General features: G+C 51.6%; 1 protein-coding gene across 1 annotated transcript in view; it reads right to left on the bottom strand.

The window, feature by feature from the left end:
* Positions 1-2886: 2886 nt before the first annotated feature.
* The window catches only part of SLCO2A1 (solute carrier organic anion transporter family member 2A1), a 66699-nt gene continuing 52503 nt past the window's right edge, over positions 2887-17082 (bottom strand). The window contains exons 7-14 of the mRNA XM_016224396.2: positions 16847-16922; positions 16198-16362; positions 14947-15136; positions 13159-13324; positions 10722-10885; positions 8505-8569; positions 5807-5930; positions 2887-4881 (exon numbers count right to left, since the gene is read on the bottom strand). Of these exons, the coding sequence (XP_016079882.2) occupies positions 4761-4881; positions 5807-5930; positions 8505-8569; positions 10722-10885; positions 13159-13324; positions 14947-15136; positions 16198-16362; positions 16847-16922 (1071 nt within the window). The 3' untranslated portion in view covers positions 2887-4760. The remainder of the gene's footprint in view (positions 4882-5806; positions 5931-8504; positions 8570-10721; positions 10886-13158; positions 13325-14946; positions 15137-16197; positions 16363-16846; positions 16923-17082) is intronic.

A 17082-nucleotide genomic window follows, 5' to 3' on the forward strand; every position in this document is an offset into this window, starting at 1 on the left:
CACGACCGTGAAAGACTCCCTGCCCCTGCCTCCCCAGTCCTGGCAGCATGCTAAAAAACGGAGGTGCCTCAGGATCCAAAGCATCTGGATTACTGAGCCACCATTTGGAGGCCACTGCCCCAGAGAGCCACCTGGACCCGCAGTGGACTTTAGGTGAGCAAGATGTGAACTCCTGTTGAGTCACGCGACAGATTAACGCGGCTTGTTTCTGAAGCATGGCAGCTTAAGCCTATCTGATTGAGTTAACTTTAAAGGAGTTTGTTAAATGGATGGCTTTGCACACATTTTAGGTATTGTTATCAAGGCGCCTGGGGGGCAAGGACTTCAGCAAGGTAGGGTGACCCCTGTGTAGTGTGGCCATACTGCAGGGATGGAGGTGGGGAGGCAAAGAGTGGCTGAATGACCCTGGCCAGTGTGCTCAGTGGTTAGAGCATTGGCCTGTGCACCAAAGGGTCGTGGGTTCGATTCTCGGTCAAGGGCATGTACTTGGGTTGCAGGTTTGATCCCCAGCCCCCAATGGGAGCATGCGGGAGGCAACCAATCGATGTGTCTCTGTCATATCGATGTGTCTGTCACATTGATGTCTCTCTTTCTCTCTCTCTGTCTCTCTCCCCCCCTTCTCTCTCTCCCTCCCTCCCTTCCACTCTCTCTAAAAATCAATGGAAAAAATATTCCTGAGGGGGGGATTAACAACAACAACAATAAAAAAGAGTGGCTGAAGGGGCAGGGTATGTCCTAAGAGAAAAACTTGCTTTCCCTTATGATTTGCCAAGGGCTTGCCCAGGACCTGTTTACACATTTAATCTCTGAGGAAAGGTTATAATGATTCTGGTGCTATTGGTAGGAGAGAGACATTTCTCCCAGGTATTTAGTTCCTGTGCTTATAAAAGATAGTTCTCTCTCTCTCTCTCTCTCTCTCTCACACACACACACACACACAGCCCTTGCCAATCTCTTTGGGAATCTATCTGTAATATAATATTTTAACAAAACTTGAAACTGACTGGATTCAGCCCCAGCTTAACTGTATCTCTCCATCTTTGAGAACCTTTGGAAAAAAATAACAATATGGCTTTGTTTTCTAAGCAAGGATCTGCTAACCCATCACCAGGTGGGGGTGTTCCTTGAAGGCCTGTCTATGTGCAGACCTCTCGAGACCTTGTCTCCTGGCAGCCTTTTCCTCTTTGTCCCTGTTCTCTGCAACTCCTTTAACTCATGGTGCTGTAGGGCTAAGGTGGCCCTGGTTAGTGAACAGTCGTAATGATCTGGCAACTTGAAGAAGTAAGAAAGTGGGTAAATGAAATATTACCTGGTTCTCCCCATCTCAGACATTGCTCCTCTTACATGGCCCCAGTAGATTCCCCCACCTCCATCCCATGGGCCTGTGAACTTCAGTGGGAACAGAGGGGCCTCCCTGCAAGTTCAGAATGACTCAGAAGGGGAGATAGGGCTGGTGTTGGAGCTGGACCAGACAGAGAGGCCTGGGCAGCCTGTTTTAAGTTCAGGTCCAACCAGTTATTTGCACAAAGTTGTCCACAATGGTAACTTCCTTGATTTCAGAGTCCTCAACTTCAAATGGGGGCCTTAAGATAAGCCTGGTCTCCATTGTGGGGCTCTGATGAGGATCACCCTAGAGCAGCGATTTCCAACCGTGTGCTGCAAGAATTTTTAAAACATGCAGTACCTGACTGTTTAGTCAGGGGCACTGACCTCTTTTCCCTTAGAATGTCAAATTTAAAAAATGACAATAGTCAACACAATAGCTGTTGGTATGCATGAAATAAAAATTATATCTTTTTTTTTTTTTGTCAGATCCGCAAAAAATACATTTTTTGGTGTGCTGTAGGATTTCAGTAATTAGTTTATGTGTGCCATGAGATGAAAAAGGTTGACAACTGCTACCCTAGAGGGCTTTGGGCCAAAGAATAATTTATGGAGATAGGGCATTCGACCCTCATTTCATTTTCCCTCTCTTATGCCAAAAATGTTTCAGGAAAGATGGGATAAAAAGGTTCCTGCAGACCCTTCCTTTCCTGGCTTTTTCATTCAGCCTTGAGGGACTGGGAGAGGGGTGGGCTTCCTAGGATTGGCCAGAAAGGATGGCATTGGTGGTGTGTGCACAGGGAGGTGGTTCTGGCCTCTGCAGGGTCTCCAGGCTCAGGGGAGAAGCAGGGGAGGGAGCCTCAGACTGGGAAGAACCAAAGACCGACAGTGGCAAGACCTCACAGCCCACAGATGGCGCTGGAAGCCAGCCCCAAGGATGGTTGACATTGACTTTCCAGCCAGCCAGCAGGATGAGGGCTTGAAGTCAGATATAACTGATTTAAAGAAATGACTGTGACACATTTTGTACTCGCAAGCTTGGAAAGTGAGAATCCCACACTTAGTGATGGTAAGAACCTAATATAGCTGTGAGCTCTTGGGCTGTTTTATAAGCCCACTAGCTCCTGATTGCAGCCACCCAGGAAATCAGATTTGTTACATTCCCTGCTGGCAGATGGGAGGAAAGATTTGCTGTGGGATCAGTAGTATTGGCTGCGACCAAGTGATCAATAATGATTATGATATTAATTCTGTTTTGTATTATGGACTTGGTTGTTTGCGACGAACCCCACTTTTGTATATAAACTCAAGGGCCAGCATCAGGCTTCCTGAGAGACCAGCACTGTGGGCCTTTGACAGTTACCTGCAGAACTTTACCTAAGGAACAAGAAGCACCTGCTGCCTGCTTTATACCAGGCAGGTGGCCTGAGAGTTACATTATTTCTGATCCCTGTGACCACGGGCCTCTGAGAGTTGTGGCACTGGGCATTTCCTTTGGCCAGAAGGTGCAGGTTCCACCTGCTCCCTGATAGATACACATGCCAGTACAAATTCATGACCAACTTATATCAATAGCAAAATTATAATATATTAATAGCAATATCATAATAGAATAAAGGTTTGGGAGGACAACCGATCTTTCAGAATCTGAAGGTTGGCATTCACTGTTCGTGAGTTCAGCTGAAGGCAGTGACTTCAGAATTTGGTTAAATTGCAGCAAGAAAGATCAGGGTTAGTTGCAGGGAATTGGTTTCTAAGTGGGGCCATTTTAAATGCTGAAACTGGCCCCTGAGGTTGCATGGAGCTTCGCTTCCTGGGTGAGGTCTTTGGAAATAAGGTGGGTGGCTTTGGAAATGAGGCCTCGGTAACCGTGACTTTCACAGAGTTCAGTCTCATGGCAGTTTGGCCATTGACATACATATTTTGGCCTTTCCAGAGGTGGCTTCTGGTATGTTTCTGGAGGAGTCTTCCACGAGGAATGGCACTCAGGGGATCCACATGTGGCAATGACCAGTGTCCAGTTGCTCCAGAAGACGCAGTTCAGCCAGGCCTCTGTCTGGCAAAGGGCCAGGAACAGGGTCAGTCTTGGGGCATGGATGGTCAAAATCCTGTTGACAGTCTCTGGGTTTTTGCTGTGCCTTCCCTGTTCCCACCAGTGCCCACCCAGCACACTCTGGGAGGAGGCCCTAGTGTAGATGGAGAGAGGCCAGGTGGGATCTCAGGGAAGCGCAGTGGAGAACCGTGCATTAGCACTGCCTTGTACAAAGTCCAATAAATATATCTGTGGATGAAAGGCCTCCTTTGTTGGCTTCTAACTCTGAACCTCTGCCACACAGCTGCAATGTCTCTCAACTCAGGCCCATAGAGGGCACCACCTCCGGAGGCCGTAAGAAGAGGAGAGAAAACTGAAAACAAGTGTTTGAAACCACGAAAGCCAACCTCACCAGCCTCTGTTTTGTGGACTGTGGCTCACCATCCAGCTTGGCAGCACTGGACCTTCCCTCAGCTTTGTCACTTGTTTTGCTAACCTCCGGGGCTGCTTCTCTTTATTCTGTGGTATCTGAAGTCCAGACAGGGAAGCCCGTGTGAAGCCGCCTCATTGCTCCCAGGGAAACTTGGAGAGGGTCTTCAGACCACTCTGAGATGAGGAGTCTTGTCCCCACACTGTGGGGATGGGAGGTTGGGCACCATGACCACCTCACAGCCTTCCTCAGGTCTTCACCATGGTGCAGCTTCCTTAGTTTGAAATGTACTCCCAGAAAGACAGAGACAAACATGCACAGACCCATGTACAGAAGGGTCTAGAATTCATATGAACAGTGTTTGGATGAGTCATTCTCGGGGTGTCCTGGTCCTTGCTCTAGTGCCTCAGTGTGGGTAACTGGAGGGGACCAGCTTGCCCTACTTCCCTACATGGCAGCTTCCAAAATGACCTCTTGAGGCAGGAAGCGAGGGTCTGAGAGGAGGGGAGCCAGCCCCTCTTGGGTGCTATGTTGATTCTGAACCGATTCAAAGGGGGCAACAGCCAGGTTCCCCCATCCTCTAGCCCACTCAGCCCACTCCTTTCTTTCTCTGGACAGACACCCCTTTTCTCTCTCCATTTAGGAAACCACCCCCCACAGGCCTGGCAAGGGACGGAGGCTGCCTCACTGGAGGGCCCAGCACTGAGGAGCCCGTGGGCACATGGGGACTCTCCCAAGGAGCCAGTGAAAACCCAGCCCTGCAGCCGTGTGCCCACCCCGCCCAGGAGCACAGCGGCCCTAAGGAACCCTGAGTGGGGGCCTTTGGGAGGAGGCAAGGAAAGCAGATGGTGACTGGGGTTGTTTTCTTATTTAAAAAACGAAAAGGAAATGACATATTAACATTAGTAAATACAGGCAGGCATGAAAGGGCAGGCCCGCACTCAAGCCGGGAGGTGCCCGGCCAGGGGCCAAGACTCAGATGAGGCCGGCAGCTTTCTCCTGCACGTTGTACTCCTTGTTCTTGGTCACCCGCCAGCTGACGAAGAAGAGCAGCAGCGTGCCCAGCACCTTGTAGCCCACCTGCAGGCCCAGGTACCTGTGGGCAGCATACAGGACTGGTGAGAGGCAGTGGGGGCTCTGTAGCCCACATCCCAGGGCCACCAGGAAGAGTGACATCATTCTCACAGTGGCCCAGACAATGCGTCGTCGCCACTCAGGTAAGGATCTGTCACCACCCAGGTAGGGACCATTTCCTCATTCCTTTGATCCACAAGGGTGCAGGCCTCCCCCTGAGAAGGCTGAGCCTAAGCCAGTGGGCCTCCTCCTTGCACTGCCGCCCCCTGGAGGGCCAAAGGCAACACTGCAGCCCCAGCCAGCCCCGAGGGTCCTGTCCTCCCAGCCTGCCAGAAGAGGGGGCTCACTGCCCTCTTGGTCCACCCCTCTCGCAGCCTTCAGTGCACTTCAGCCCGGTCCCAGTCCCATCCCACCTCTCGAGCCCCCTCTCCCCACTGTTTCTGTCTGTGTGATGATGATGGCAGCGGTGAGGTAGCTGGAAGAAATACAGAACTCAGTGGCACGGTAGCTGGGCTCAGACCCACGGAGGCAAGTTGGACCCGCCTGCCCTTGACCTCTTCTAGGAGCTGTGATGGGGCCACCTCTTTATGAGCTGGCCTGACAGGCTGGCCTCGTATCACCATTACATAGCCATGGCCTCTCCCTTGGACTCCAACCATCCCCTTTCCCTTTGACACACTTCTTTTGCTGCTGTCCTTCCAAGGGCCTGTGGGGACCGCAGATTGGGGGCCACCTCAGAGCAGGCCCTGCATCTTGTTACTTGGATGGCTCTCTGTGAGCTGTGAGATGCCCACCACCGTGCCCCTGCTGCTTGTCTATAGCAGCACCCCTCTGGTCTTCTCCCTCGGAAGCCTGACATCCCCCACGATAGCCACCAAAACAGATGACTGCCCTTTGCCCAGGCCTGGGGCCTGGCCTCCTTGACACATGGCATGTTGGGCCCTCACCTGTCTCGGAGAGCATCGTTGTTGTAGTAGGCACAGGCCCCTCGCTGCCCAGAGCACTGCGAGTTCCACCGGATACAGGAGTAGTCGATGGTGAGGCCGTAGAGGGCTGGAGATGGCAGCCAGGCTGGCATCAGTGGAAAGAAAGTTCAGAGAGCTCAGGCCACATGGATCTGCAGGCAGAGGCACCTGGCAGAGGCACCCCCAATGCCCTTGCATGTCACAGGTGTGAGAAACAGCTCTGCCTGCCCCTGGGAATCACTGTGACTTTGGGAAGCAGAATAGCTTTTTGTGAAGCCTGAATCCCTCTTTCACTAGAGCTTAGAAGAGAAAAGGGACCTCACCCATCATTTCAAGGCAGAGCAAGTCACAGAGGTCACCTTGATCCAGCCTACAGACAACACAGTTCCCACATTTGGGATTGGTCCCAGGTGGAGATACGCTGGCCTCCACTGTGTGGCAGGAGGCTCTTGGGGGCATCGACTCCTCAGGTTCTCACAGCACCCGGAGGTGGGTGGGTGCCTTCATTTTAACGAGGAGAAAGGTGGGCTTGGCGAGCTTACCATCACATAGGTAAGAGGAGTCAGGGCTCGACTTTGAGTCCCAGTTTACAGAGGTTCGAATCCCATGTTCTCCCACTGAGCTCAGACAACACCTTCAGAAAAACCCCAACACCCTGGCTGCTCAGAGCCCCTGCCCCAAGCCCTCTGGACTATCTCGAAGCTGAGTGGTGAGGCCTGGTCCAGTAGGGGCTGTGCCTTCCTGCTAGTAAATACCCTGGAACAGCCCCTCTATTGATAGCTACAGTTCTAGGCAGTCACAGTCCATCTGGGATACACTCAGAAACACTGTGCTGAGAACAGTCTCCCACACTCTGTTTAGGACTCTATGAGAAGCTGTAATCTTCTGCTTGTGGCCCCACTTGTAAGTGGGAAACTTCCAGAACCAGCCTCTGGATACAGGTGAATGAGAGACTGAAACTGGCCACAAGGACTGACTGTCCTCCAGTGATGCTCCCTAAATAGAAATGAAGTCCAGAAAATTTTCAACCAAGTCCAAGTAGGTAATTTTAAACTTGCTGGGGTTTATAAATATGAAGTCCTTTTTTATTACCCCAGAATGGAATTGCATTCTTGGGTAATGAATGGGATCCCTCCAGGCCTGGGTTTTCTAACGAGGTCCCACACTGAGTTATCTGAGTTAAAATAAAAGAAACAAAGGCAGTGGGAGGGCGGTCTCTCCAGGTGGCTGTAAGAGGCAGAGCATCCCACTGATGGTTGGGCTGGGCGGGATGCAAGGTTTCCTTCCTAGTGGAGCTTTCCCAAGAGCAAGTGCTTATAATACAGAGTCTAAAGGGGCTCTACAGGGATGAGAAGAGCAAGTGGCCCAAAGCCAGGAAATGCCACTGAAGTTGGTTCATTCATCATCTGAACACCTCACTCAACCTCAGTTGGTGAGGGCCCCACAAAGGCTCCCACTCAGCAGATCCAGGAGGTCACATCACCAACACCCCCCAGAATGACAATGGGAGACACTGCAGGGCTCCTGGGTAATAATGCGCAGAGGGCTCTGTAGAAGTTCAGTGTTTAGGGTCAGAAAGTACACCTGGATAGTAATGGAAGTCCCTCCACTGCAGTTGCCATAACCCCCACTGCAGTGCACACCCGCTGGGTCCCAATAAACACATCTCCAGTTGAACCTGGTCCCTCTACTTCCTTTACTTGTCACTGCCAGGGTCTCCATATTAGTGCCTTGTGTTTGTCTAGAGCCAGGATGTGTTGAGAAGAGACGGTTCAACGTAAGCAGTCTGGGAATGAGCCTGCAATGTGCCCGTGAGACCCACACGTGTTCCTACCCTCAGCCCATGCATCTGGGAGGCCTGGTGTGCCTGCACCCGAAGGCAGCTCACCCTCCTGTGGGCACTACTGAAATGGGCATAGCTCCATTTCTTGGCAGGCTCTGGGCTGCTTGAGGGCAGGCAGGGTGTCCTCACACAGGGCCCACATGCACAGAGGACCATTTACTAAGTGGTGATAGGAGGAGTGAATTTTGTAAAATGAGAGGGAAGCCAGGGGCTAGGCTCAGCTACCATTCTTGCCCGGACAGAAATGCAAGGTTTTGTTCTGATGGCGAGTTCTTGGAGTGAGATTAAAAAGCACCTGCCTTCCTGGCAGGGCATGGCTCAGTGGTTGAGTGTCGACCTAGGATCCAGGTGATCGGGGTTCGATTCTCGGTCAGGGCACATGCCCGGGTTGCGGGCTCAATCCCCAGTCGGGGGCGTGCAGGAGGCAACCGATCAATGATTCTCTCATCATTGATGTTTCTATCTCTCTCTCTCCCCTTCTCCTTTCCTCTCTCTGAAATCAATAAAGATATATTTAAAAAACAAAACAAAACAAAAAACAAAACAAAACACCTGCCTTCAATTCTCTATTAGGTAGTCTCGGTTGTGTGTCCGCCTTTCACCTTTATTACATGATTTAGTTTGGAATTAACGCCATAGATGAAATCTTTCCTAACCACAAGTAACAAGGAAACTGCCCATATAGGGTTTTGGGGCAGTTGTGGGGTTGTGTTGATCATGCACAGCTTCTCTTTACAAGAGAGATGAGAGAGGACTTTCCCCATCCCCACCCTGCACCCTGTCGCCCTGGGATGTCCAGGGGTCACTCCTCAGGAAGGGGGTGTCTCACACACTTACCCAGCAGACGCATTAGCAAGAACTGTACCCCAATGGCAAACGACTTTTCCTCCTGGTTCACCACCCTGGAAAGGAAGACAGGAATTGAGCAGCGGGAGGACTCAGGGTGCCCTCCCTCAGTCAGGGGCAGCCAGCCTCAGTCAGAACCTGCCCTCATGTGGCCTGATGAGCCACCTGGCAGACTAGATTCACCTCAGCCGAGTGCTTTTGTCATTTGTATCAGTGGTTCTCAAAGCTTGATTACTGGACCAGGAGCATCAGCATCCCCTGGGAACTTGTTAGATTCTCAGGCCCCACCCCCGACCCAAGAATCAGATCCTCTGGAGGCGCGGCCCAGCGATCTGTGCTGTGAGAAGCCCTCCGGGAGATTCTCATGCACACTCAACTTTGAGAACCACTGGTCTCTGATTTTCAGGGCTGCCCTAGCCTCCTTCAAGAGGTGATGGGCAGAAGAGGCTAGAAGCAGAGACGATGCTGAAGAATGTTTTCAGAGCAGCAGGTCTGAACGTGTTTCTAGCAATAAAAGGCAGCTCCGACGCAAAGTGTAATTAGGGCCCCAGGGTTGTCAGTGTCTGTGTGTAACTAAAGACGTCCTCTACCTAGGGATAGCTTCCTGGCTGCGACCTGTGCAGCCTCAGAGGGATCCGCCCTTAGAAGGGGCCTCTGATTGGTTTAATGCTCTGTTGTAAGCTGTTTTGAAATTTTTAATACTATAGGAACTGGGAGCCTTGCATTTTCATTTTGCACTGGGTCCTGCAAATCATTCAGCCATTCCTGCCCCTACCCTTCTTCCTGCAAGAGGGGAAAAGTATTTGGCTGAGGAAGGAGATTCAGAGACAGAGGAGGTGGAATCTCCGGGTCCTGCAGTCCCAGAGGGCGTGGAAAACTTGCAAGTGCACCAGGGATGGGTGACCATGGAGGGGCCTCCTGCTGGCCAGCTCCTGGCCCCTGCCCCACAAGGTGGGGAAACAGGAGCATAGGCCCCTGGCTTCTGGGTGCTGTGAGCACACACACTCTTCAGTGGGTGCTTGTTGGGGAAAAGCATTTGGGGTTGCAAGGACAGCAAGAAAAGGAATTGGATGTAAACTGGAAACGTACCTTCCTCCAGCGTCTGTGAGGGGTGGCCTGGTGAGGGTGTAGCAGGGGAAAGGCATCTGCTGGGATCCCCCCCCTCCACTCTCAGTGGAAAGGGCCTCACATCTCAATCTAATGTCTGCTACTCTTGAGCCCACAGATCCCTTCCAATGCCTTCTGGGGAAAACAGGTCATTGGTACCTAGCTAGTTCTTAATAATACTAATTATTATTTTTATTATTTGGTTAATAGTGGTAATTAACCAATATGTAGAGCACCTTGTATTTATAAAGCAATTTACCGTATAATCCTGACACCAATCCTTTGAGGTCAATATCATTAACCTCCTTTCCTAAATGAGGAAATTGAGACTCAGTGAGGTTGGCAACACCCAAGGACATTCAACCAGCCTATGGCAGAGCTGGGCCTTGGACCTTGGACCTTGGCATGCAAATCCTGTTTTACCCCCTCTCTGCTTGTGAGGCAGGTGAAGACAGGTGGGAGGCAGGCAAGGGTGGGTTAGGGGAGCCTGGTTGAAATTTTGTTTTCCCCTTTGCAGAGAGTGAGATGAGGGAAGGATGATTCCTTGTGAAACCTCAGACATTTAGGTGCCACTATAATGGGACACCTCTGCCCTCCCCTCCTGCCTTGGCCGGCCTCTCCCTGCTGACCTGAGAACTTAGTCCTGGCTCCTAGCACACTAGATTTCTCTCATTCTCATCATTCTGTCTCTGGAATGTTCCTGATTTTCCATCCCCCATTTCATGCATCCAACGAAATCCTCCTCCCTCCTCTCAGTTCTTTTAGGATTTAAAAATACGTGAATCTGCATGAATTTCCACAGCGCGGAGCCAGGCAGCCTGGCTTTAGCAGATGGCTCTGCCCTCCTGGGCCAGTGGTGTCCCGCATGCAGAATGGAGGTGCTACCAGGGCTGGGGAAGGGGGTGAGGCCTTGAGGAGCTCTGCACAGAGCCTCGCACGGGTGGGCCCAGCACTGTGGAGTTAGTCACCTCCCCATCCCACCCGAAGAACACTGTCCACCGTGTTCGAAGGGCTCTGAGGACCAGGAAAGGGAGGAAAGATGACAAGTGGGCAGCTGGGCATAAAGCAGAGGCAAACTGGGGGAAGGTGAGGGGCACTCACCGCAGGACCATCATGTAGAGGGGGTTGTGGGAGATGCAGGCGATGAGAGACACAAAGGAGATGAGGAAGGTGGACGGGAGCAGGAAGTGGGCACAGGGGATGGGGCACGATCCTGTCTTTGCTGAAGCAGATCCCCCGACCACACAGCTGCAGTTCAAATAGATCTTGAAAAGGAAAGAAAGGAAAAAGGGGGAAATGCGTTGTCATTACTTGGCCCACGCATATGTCAAACGCCTGCACCAGCTCTTGCCAGACGATCCCTTAGGTTTCAACTCCTCTGCCCTCTGGGTCCCCTGGGGAGCTGGGTGAGGCTGGATGCAGAGGCTGGAGAGGAGACCAGCGGAGGGTTTCAAGGTGCCCTGTGGATCCCACCTCTTACCACTGCTCGGGCAATAGAAACCATCTTCACCAAAACCAAGTGTCCAGCATGGACTGGGCTCCTCCAGCAGTTGCACCCACATCAGTATATGCAGGATTCCACTGCCAGGCAAGGCCCACCCACCCTGGGACCAGGGGCTGGGAGGGCTTCCTCTCTGGGCCAGGCTACTCCATGCCCAACAGCCGTGGCTTTGTGGGTTGTTTTTGCTGTTTGTATATTTATTGCAGGGAGGGTAAGGAAGGTATAAATAGGAGAGAACAGAAAACACAATGGAATCCACTAAGCTCTTCATCTGTCAGGCCTTTGCCAGAGAGGAACTCCTCCTGTCTGTAAAGGTCTCTAGGGAAGGAGGTCCCCTTCTCAAGCCTGCAAGTCAGCACTACTGTACAACTCAGCCACTGCCCAGGTGGTCTTTACCACCCCCCTTGCAGTGTCTGATGGACTAGCCTATGACCACTTAAGTGTCAAAGCAGTTATAAAGCCAGGTCTGGGACGAATGAGCAAGTATGTTTTCTTCTACCAGACAGCAAGAACTATGCACCTTCTTTATTTTGGCTGCTAGGAAGCTCAGAAATAAGCTTATGTACAATATGGCTACTACTTCCATAGATTATTTTTCTTATAATTTACTATTTTTTTCTTGATATTATGCTAATGATGATGATCTGTGCTGCTGTCCGAAACGTGTCAAGGTTATTTCTGGAGGTAGGTAAGTCAGAGGTAAGCAAAGGGAGATAAGAAAACCACAGAGGTCACCACAGACTCCTCCAGCTAGAAGGCAACTGAGAGAATATCTTCTCCAAGTTCCTTGCCAACCCCCTCTGCCTGAGACTCATGCTCCTCTGCCCACTGAGGTGGCCATGGAAGCAGTCTTCCTTTATCCTCTGAGACGAGGGTGGGAAATGGGGGGCTGGCCTTGCTCATGACCTCCATACAGGCTTAAGGGAACAAGGTGCATTCTGTTCCTTAGGGGAACTGCACAGACTTCCCACTGCTCTTAGGAAAAAGAACACCCAACTCCTAAACCTGGCCTGCCTGGCTCTGGCCCCTGTCTGCTCCCTGGCCCAGCACCAATCCTGGCCTTCTCTCTTCTCCTACCCACAGCTCATTCACTCCCTGGGGCTTTGCACTTGATGTTCCTTTAGTGGGAATGCTTCACCCCCCCAGGTCTTCATAGGGTTTTCTTCTGATGATTCAGTTGTAACATCACCTCCTCGGGAGGCCCCAGTGCACACTCTGTCCATTAACTCTCCTGATGGCATGGGCCACTTTCCAAAACTATCTTGTGCATTTATTTGACGGAATGAGAACTCCATGAGAGCAGGAACTTTTTCTGATGGGTTCACCACTAAATCCTCAGCATGTGCATCTGTACCTGGTGTCCATTACTTGTTGCATAACTGAACAAATGACTCAAGTTAAATTGCTGCTGGCTGATCCTAGGAGGCCAGGAGCCACAGTGCTCAGGGGGCTGATAGGACCTCACCAAGTGAACTAGTGAATGTGGGCTACACACATGGAAGGCTGGTGGCCAGGAGATACATGACCAGACTGAAGCAGGATCCTGGGTTCTAGACCCAGATCTGCCCCTAAATAACTGCATGACTTCAGGCCAGTTGTGTGGCCACACTTCAGAGCTGAGAGAGTGAACCTAGTGCCCTTGGTCACAGCTTCCAGCTCTAACCTTCCAGGTCCACATCCAGGAGGACCCTCTGCCCTTGATTTATTTGGGCCTGTCCAAAGATGCTCATTAGGACCCGTCAGGATGATCCTGGAAGGCCTCCGCTAAAGAAGTGCTCTGGGTGGTTTTTTCTCTGAGCCTCAGGAATGTGCATTTGTTGAACAGCAGCCAATCTTTAACTGACTTTGGGCTGTAGGCATCTATCTGGTCATGACCTTAGGGAAGGGGAGGTAGAGAGTGGGCGGATGTGGCCCGGAGGCCAGGATGGGAGGAATGAGGGGGGTGTGGGTGGCGCCCTGCCCATCCTGGAGCCGAGGAGCAGTCTTTGAGGGCACACACTGAGCTCGGGGACCCCGTGGGGCTCCTCCTGCCCTCACCTGTTGCTTGGAGGCTACAGAGCTGATGTTGATGTGGCTGCAGCCCGCATGGCACGGGGAGAGGTATTCTACCCCATTGTCTCCGCAGACAGGGTGGAAGATGGAATCCGGGCACGCACAGTCCTTGCGGCAGGCGGGAGGCTGCGGATGTATAGAACTTGATGTGCTGCCAGAAAAACAGGAAACGGGGACTCAAACAAAGCAAGACCAAAGAAAATCTCTCCGCGTCAGCCCAGTGCGAGCTCCCGCCTGGTCGGCGTGCCTGTGCATCTCTGTGTGTCTTGGGCCAGCACCACCCTGGGATTTGAATTATGTCTCTTGGGGCCAATGGTGAATTGGACGCTGGTCAGTGCTTGTGGCACCTCTCCGTTTCTTCTGCTACTAGAAGCCCAAACCCACCAACGGCTCATCAGAAAGGCTTGGTGGGCAACCGCCCCACTACAGAAGTGCTCAAGACAAACAACCAACCAGGACTCTGATGAGAGAAATAGCAGATGCTACACCTGGCCTCTGGCCAAGGGACAGGCCAGGGCCCCTTGAAGCCGTTGGGGGTCTAGAGGGTTCCTGTATCTAAGTCTATATAGACACTGCCTAGGTCCCTCCATGCCCCTGAGCTTCAAAAAAGGAGATTTCACTTCCTATCCGATATTCATGATCTTCTTTGGGGAGGGTTGGGGGAGGGCTGACAAACCACAGTCCAGAGCTTTGCTAAAATAATTATACTAATGTGTTAACATTAATAGGGCATCTCCTATGTGCCAGGCACTGTGCTCAGGGGCTTTTCAAGCACATCATCACAATAACTATAATTATTGTGCTCCTTTTATGGATAAGAACACTGAAGATTGGAAGATTAGATAAGCTAAGTAACTTTCCCCAACTAGTAAGGGCAGTGCCAGAACTAGAACCCAGTCTGATGACAAAGCCCTGTGCTAACCCCTAGTGAAAGCCACCGAAAGGCCCAGGGCCTCTTCAGCTTCTCTCAATCCATGGTCAGCCTGCAGAAGACCAGTACGAACCAGGGGCTCTTCCATCCTGAGCAGCCCTTCCTTTCCACACACCTCTTCTCTCCTTCTTCCACCAAAGACAGAAGAGGTTATTTAAGAGAGAAAGAGAAGAAAACACCAAGGCTGAAAGGTACAGCATCTCCAAATGTTGTAAGCTCATTAAGCAAAATTTAAAAGAAGAGGTGGTTGAAAGGTATCACACAGAAAAAAAATTAAATGCTCCCTGCTCGGTGCCCTTCCTTCATAAGCCTCTAAAGCTCCTTCCTAAACATGAAGTCCAGACTTAAAACTTAAGACTGTGTTGCTTTATGCAAACCGACAGGTATACTTCACCCACCTTCTTCCTCACCTGCCCTCATTTTAAAAGTCTGCCATCACTTGCATTGTTCTTTTCCAGATCTTTTCAAGTCTCCATCTCTCTCTCATCTTTTTTCAGCAGCTCCACGAGACTCTGTAATTCTAGCTGGCACAGAGCTGATGCTAAATATAGCTTATTTCCTGGTCCTTGAGTCTCACAGCCCTACAGATTCATCCTGAAACCAAACTAATTAGTTTTTGGTGCTTTTTTAAAAAAATAGACCCTTAACCCTAGGACCCTCTGATTTCTTATAATTCAGTATTTTATCCGAGGCCTGATTTTCTAAGTATCCACATAAAAGATTTGGTCAAAAAGTGAAAAAGAGAGAAGAGACTTGAGGAAGCAGAAAGGAAGAGGTATGGCAGCCAGATCCAGGCTCTGGCCTTTAGCGAAGGGTACCTTCTCACCCCTCATTCCCATTACCTAGGTGGGTAGACCTCTTCCACGATCGGGGTGGAGCATCCCATCAAGAAGAGAGGGGCACACAAGATAATGGAGATGGTCATGATGGTGGCAGCCACCCGGGGAATGGTTTGCAGAGAGAAAACAAAACGCCTCATGAGGATTCCTCCAAACAGTATCCCTAAGGCCGCCGCGGGGAGGTTCACAGCACCTGGAAAGAGAAAGAAGCTGGTCTGTGTGCACAGGCTTGGGAGTGTGTGTGGGCACAGACATCCACCTGGACCATAAAGAAGGGGCACAGCTTCCTGAAGAAACATTTGATATGCTCCATCACAGTAACAATACCTGACAGAAATTGAGCATTTACTGTTTGCCGGGCACATCTACACAGTTATCCTGACCTAGAGGATTACCCTGCCTATGCAAATAAAAGAAGTGGGGCTCTTGCAGCCAGAAGGATGTGGGTTGAATGTGCATTTATTTAGCACCTTGCATTGCCTGACCCCTCATTGCATCCTCACTGTGACCACATGGGGTTAGCAAGGCTCTGGTGGTGCCCCCTGCCTGCTAGTCAGAGGTCTAAGACTGGAGAATTAAGGTCACAGCCAAGGGCCACACAGGAGGTCAGGGTTCACACCCTGAACACCTTGCCCCATCTATAAGGTCAAGCACACCTGTGGATTTGGCTCAGTAAATCACTTGGATATTTGGTGGGACCACATCAGTGCTTCTCAACCTCACTGGCAAAAAGCCCCAATGCTGGGTACCTCCCAGAGACTCCACCATCATTGATGGAAGGTGGGGAATGGGCATTAATATTTAAAGCTCTCCAGGGGAGCCTAAAATGCAGCCTGAGCTGAGAATCCCTGGGTCACAGACTCCCTACCCAAGCAAATGAATCCAAGTCCTTGAGAGGAAGGAACAGAACCAGGAGCATTTTACCTAACCCCAAACTGATGTTCTCTCTTTCCTCTGCTGCCCCAGGGCCTGTGGGAGGCTGTCAGGCTTCCAGCCCCTCTGACGGGAGGAAGGCAGCCCCCCGCCTCTGCCCACTCCTGCCTAGAATGACAGGGGTCCCAGAAATCTGTTCAGAGCACTCTAGATTGCCAACCAAGAAAACTGTCCCTAGAATTCTTTCTTGTGGGAAAGTCCTCCTCTGACTCCTGTGGGGACTCCCTGATGCCACCTGCCCAAGCCAGCCCACCCCGGGCTTTGCCAGGTCAGTCAGCTACGTTTAGTGAAATCCACCTGGGAGCCCCTGCCAGGACTCACCGATGAGGAAGTTGGCATAGGCCGTGGAGGCGCCGTACTGCTTCTCCAGGAACTTGTTGAGGAATGTGGAGAGGCCGGCGATGACGGAGGAGAAGGTGCACTGCGCCAGGACCACCAGCATGAAGAGCGGGTTCATGAGGAGCCTCAGGAAGATGCGGGGAAACCCTGCAAATGGGCCACAGTCAGGGCCGGGCCCTTGCCCACGCAGCATCACGGGTGCTGTGAGCCTGGCCGCTGCCCTTCCTTCTCCCCCAGATCTGAGGCACCAAGGAGTTCAGTGGCCCATCCAGGGCCACACAGCCTCTCGGACCCCCACTCAACATGCTCACGGGTTTAAGAAAATCAGAATGTGTCTGGAAGAGATCAGGCAGCGGGTGGATAGAAATAAGACTAACAGTGGAGACATTTGCCTCACATGACAGCCACCTGCATGTGAAGGGAGGAGAGAGAGCATGGGGTGGGGCTGGCTCTGCTTGAATCTGTGTCTACTGGCAGAACCCCTCCTGTGAGTTGGACCAATTATAGACCACCTTGCTCCTAATGCCTCTTACCATACACGACACCACATGGGCTTAGGTACTCCCTGATGCCCTCCCCTGACCCCCCCCAAGCCAGCCCCCCCCAGGGCCTTGCTGGGTCAGTCAGTTACGTTTAATGAAATCCACCAGGGAGCCTCTTGGCTTGACCTTCATCTTCCTCGCCTCGTCTGCTATGGCAGGAGACCTCTGAGGGTAGCAAAGGAGACGAGTGTTAATGGCCCAGGCTCCCTGTGGCCACGCTTCCCGGCCCCTTGACCCTTCTGGTCTCAGTGGCTTGGGGTGAGGTAGCAGTGAGCTGACCCAGGTATTATGGGAAGGTGTCCAGAGAATGCTCTCTTGAAGTAAA

Source organism: Miniopterus natalensis, chromosome 15 (assembly GCF_054644295.1).
Source record: "Miniopterus natalensis isolate mMinNat1 chromosome 15, mMinNat1.hap1, whole genome shotgun sequence".
In the NCBI taxonomy this organism is placed as follows: Eukaryota; Metazoa; Chordata; class Mammalia; order Chiroptera; family Miniopteridae; genus Miniopterus; species Miniopterus natalensis.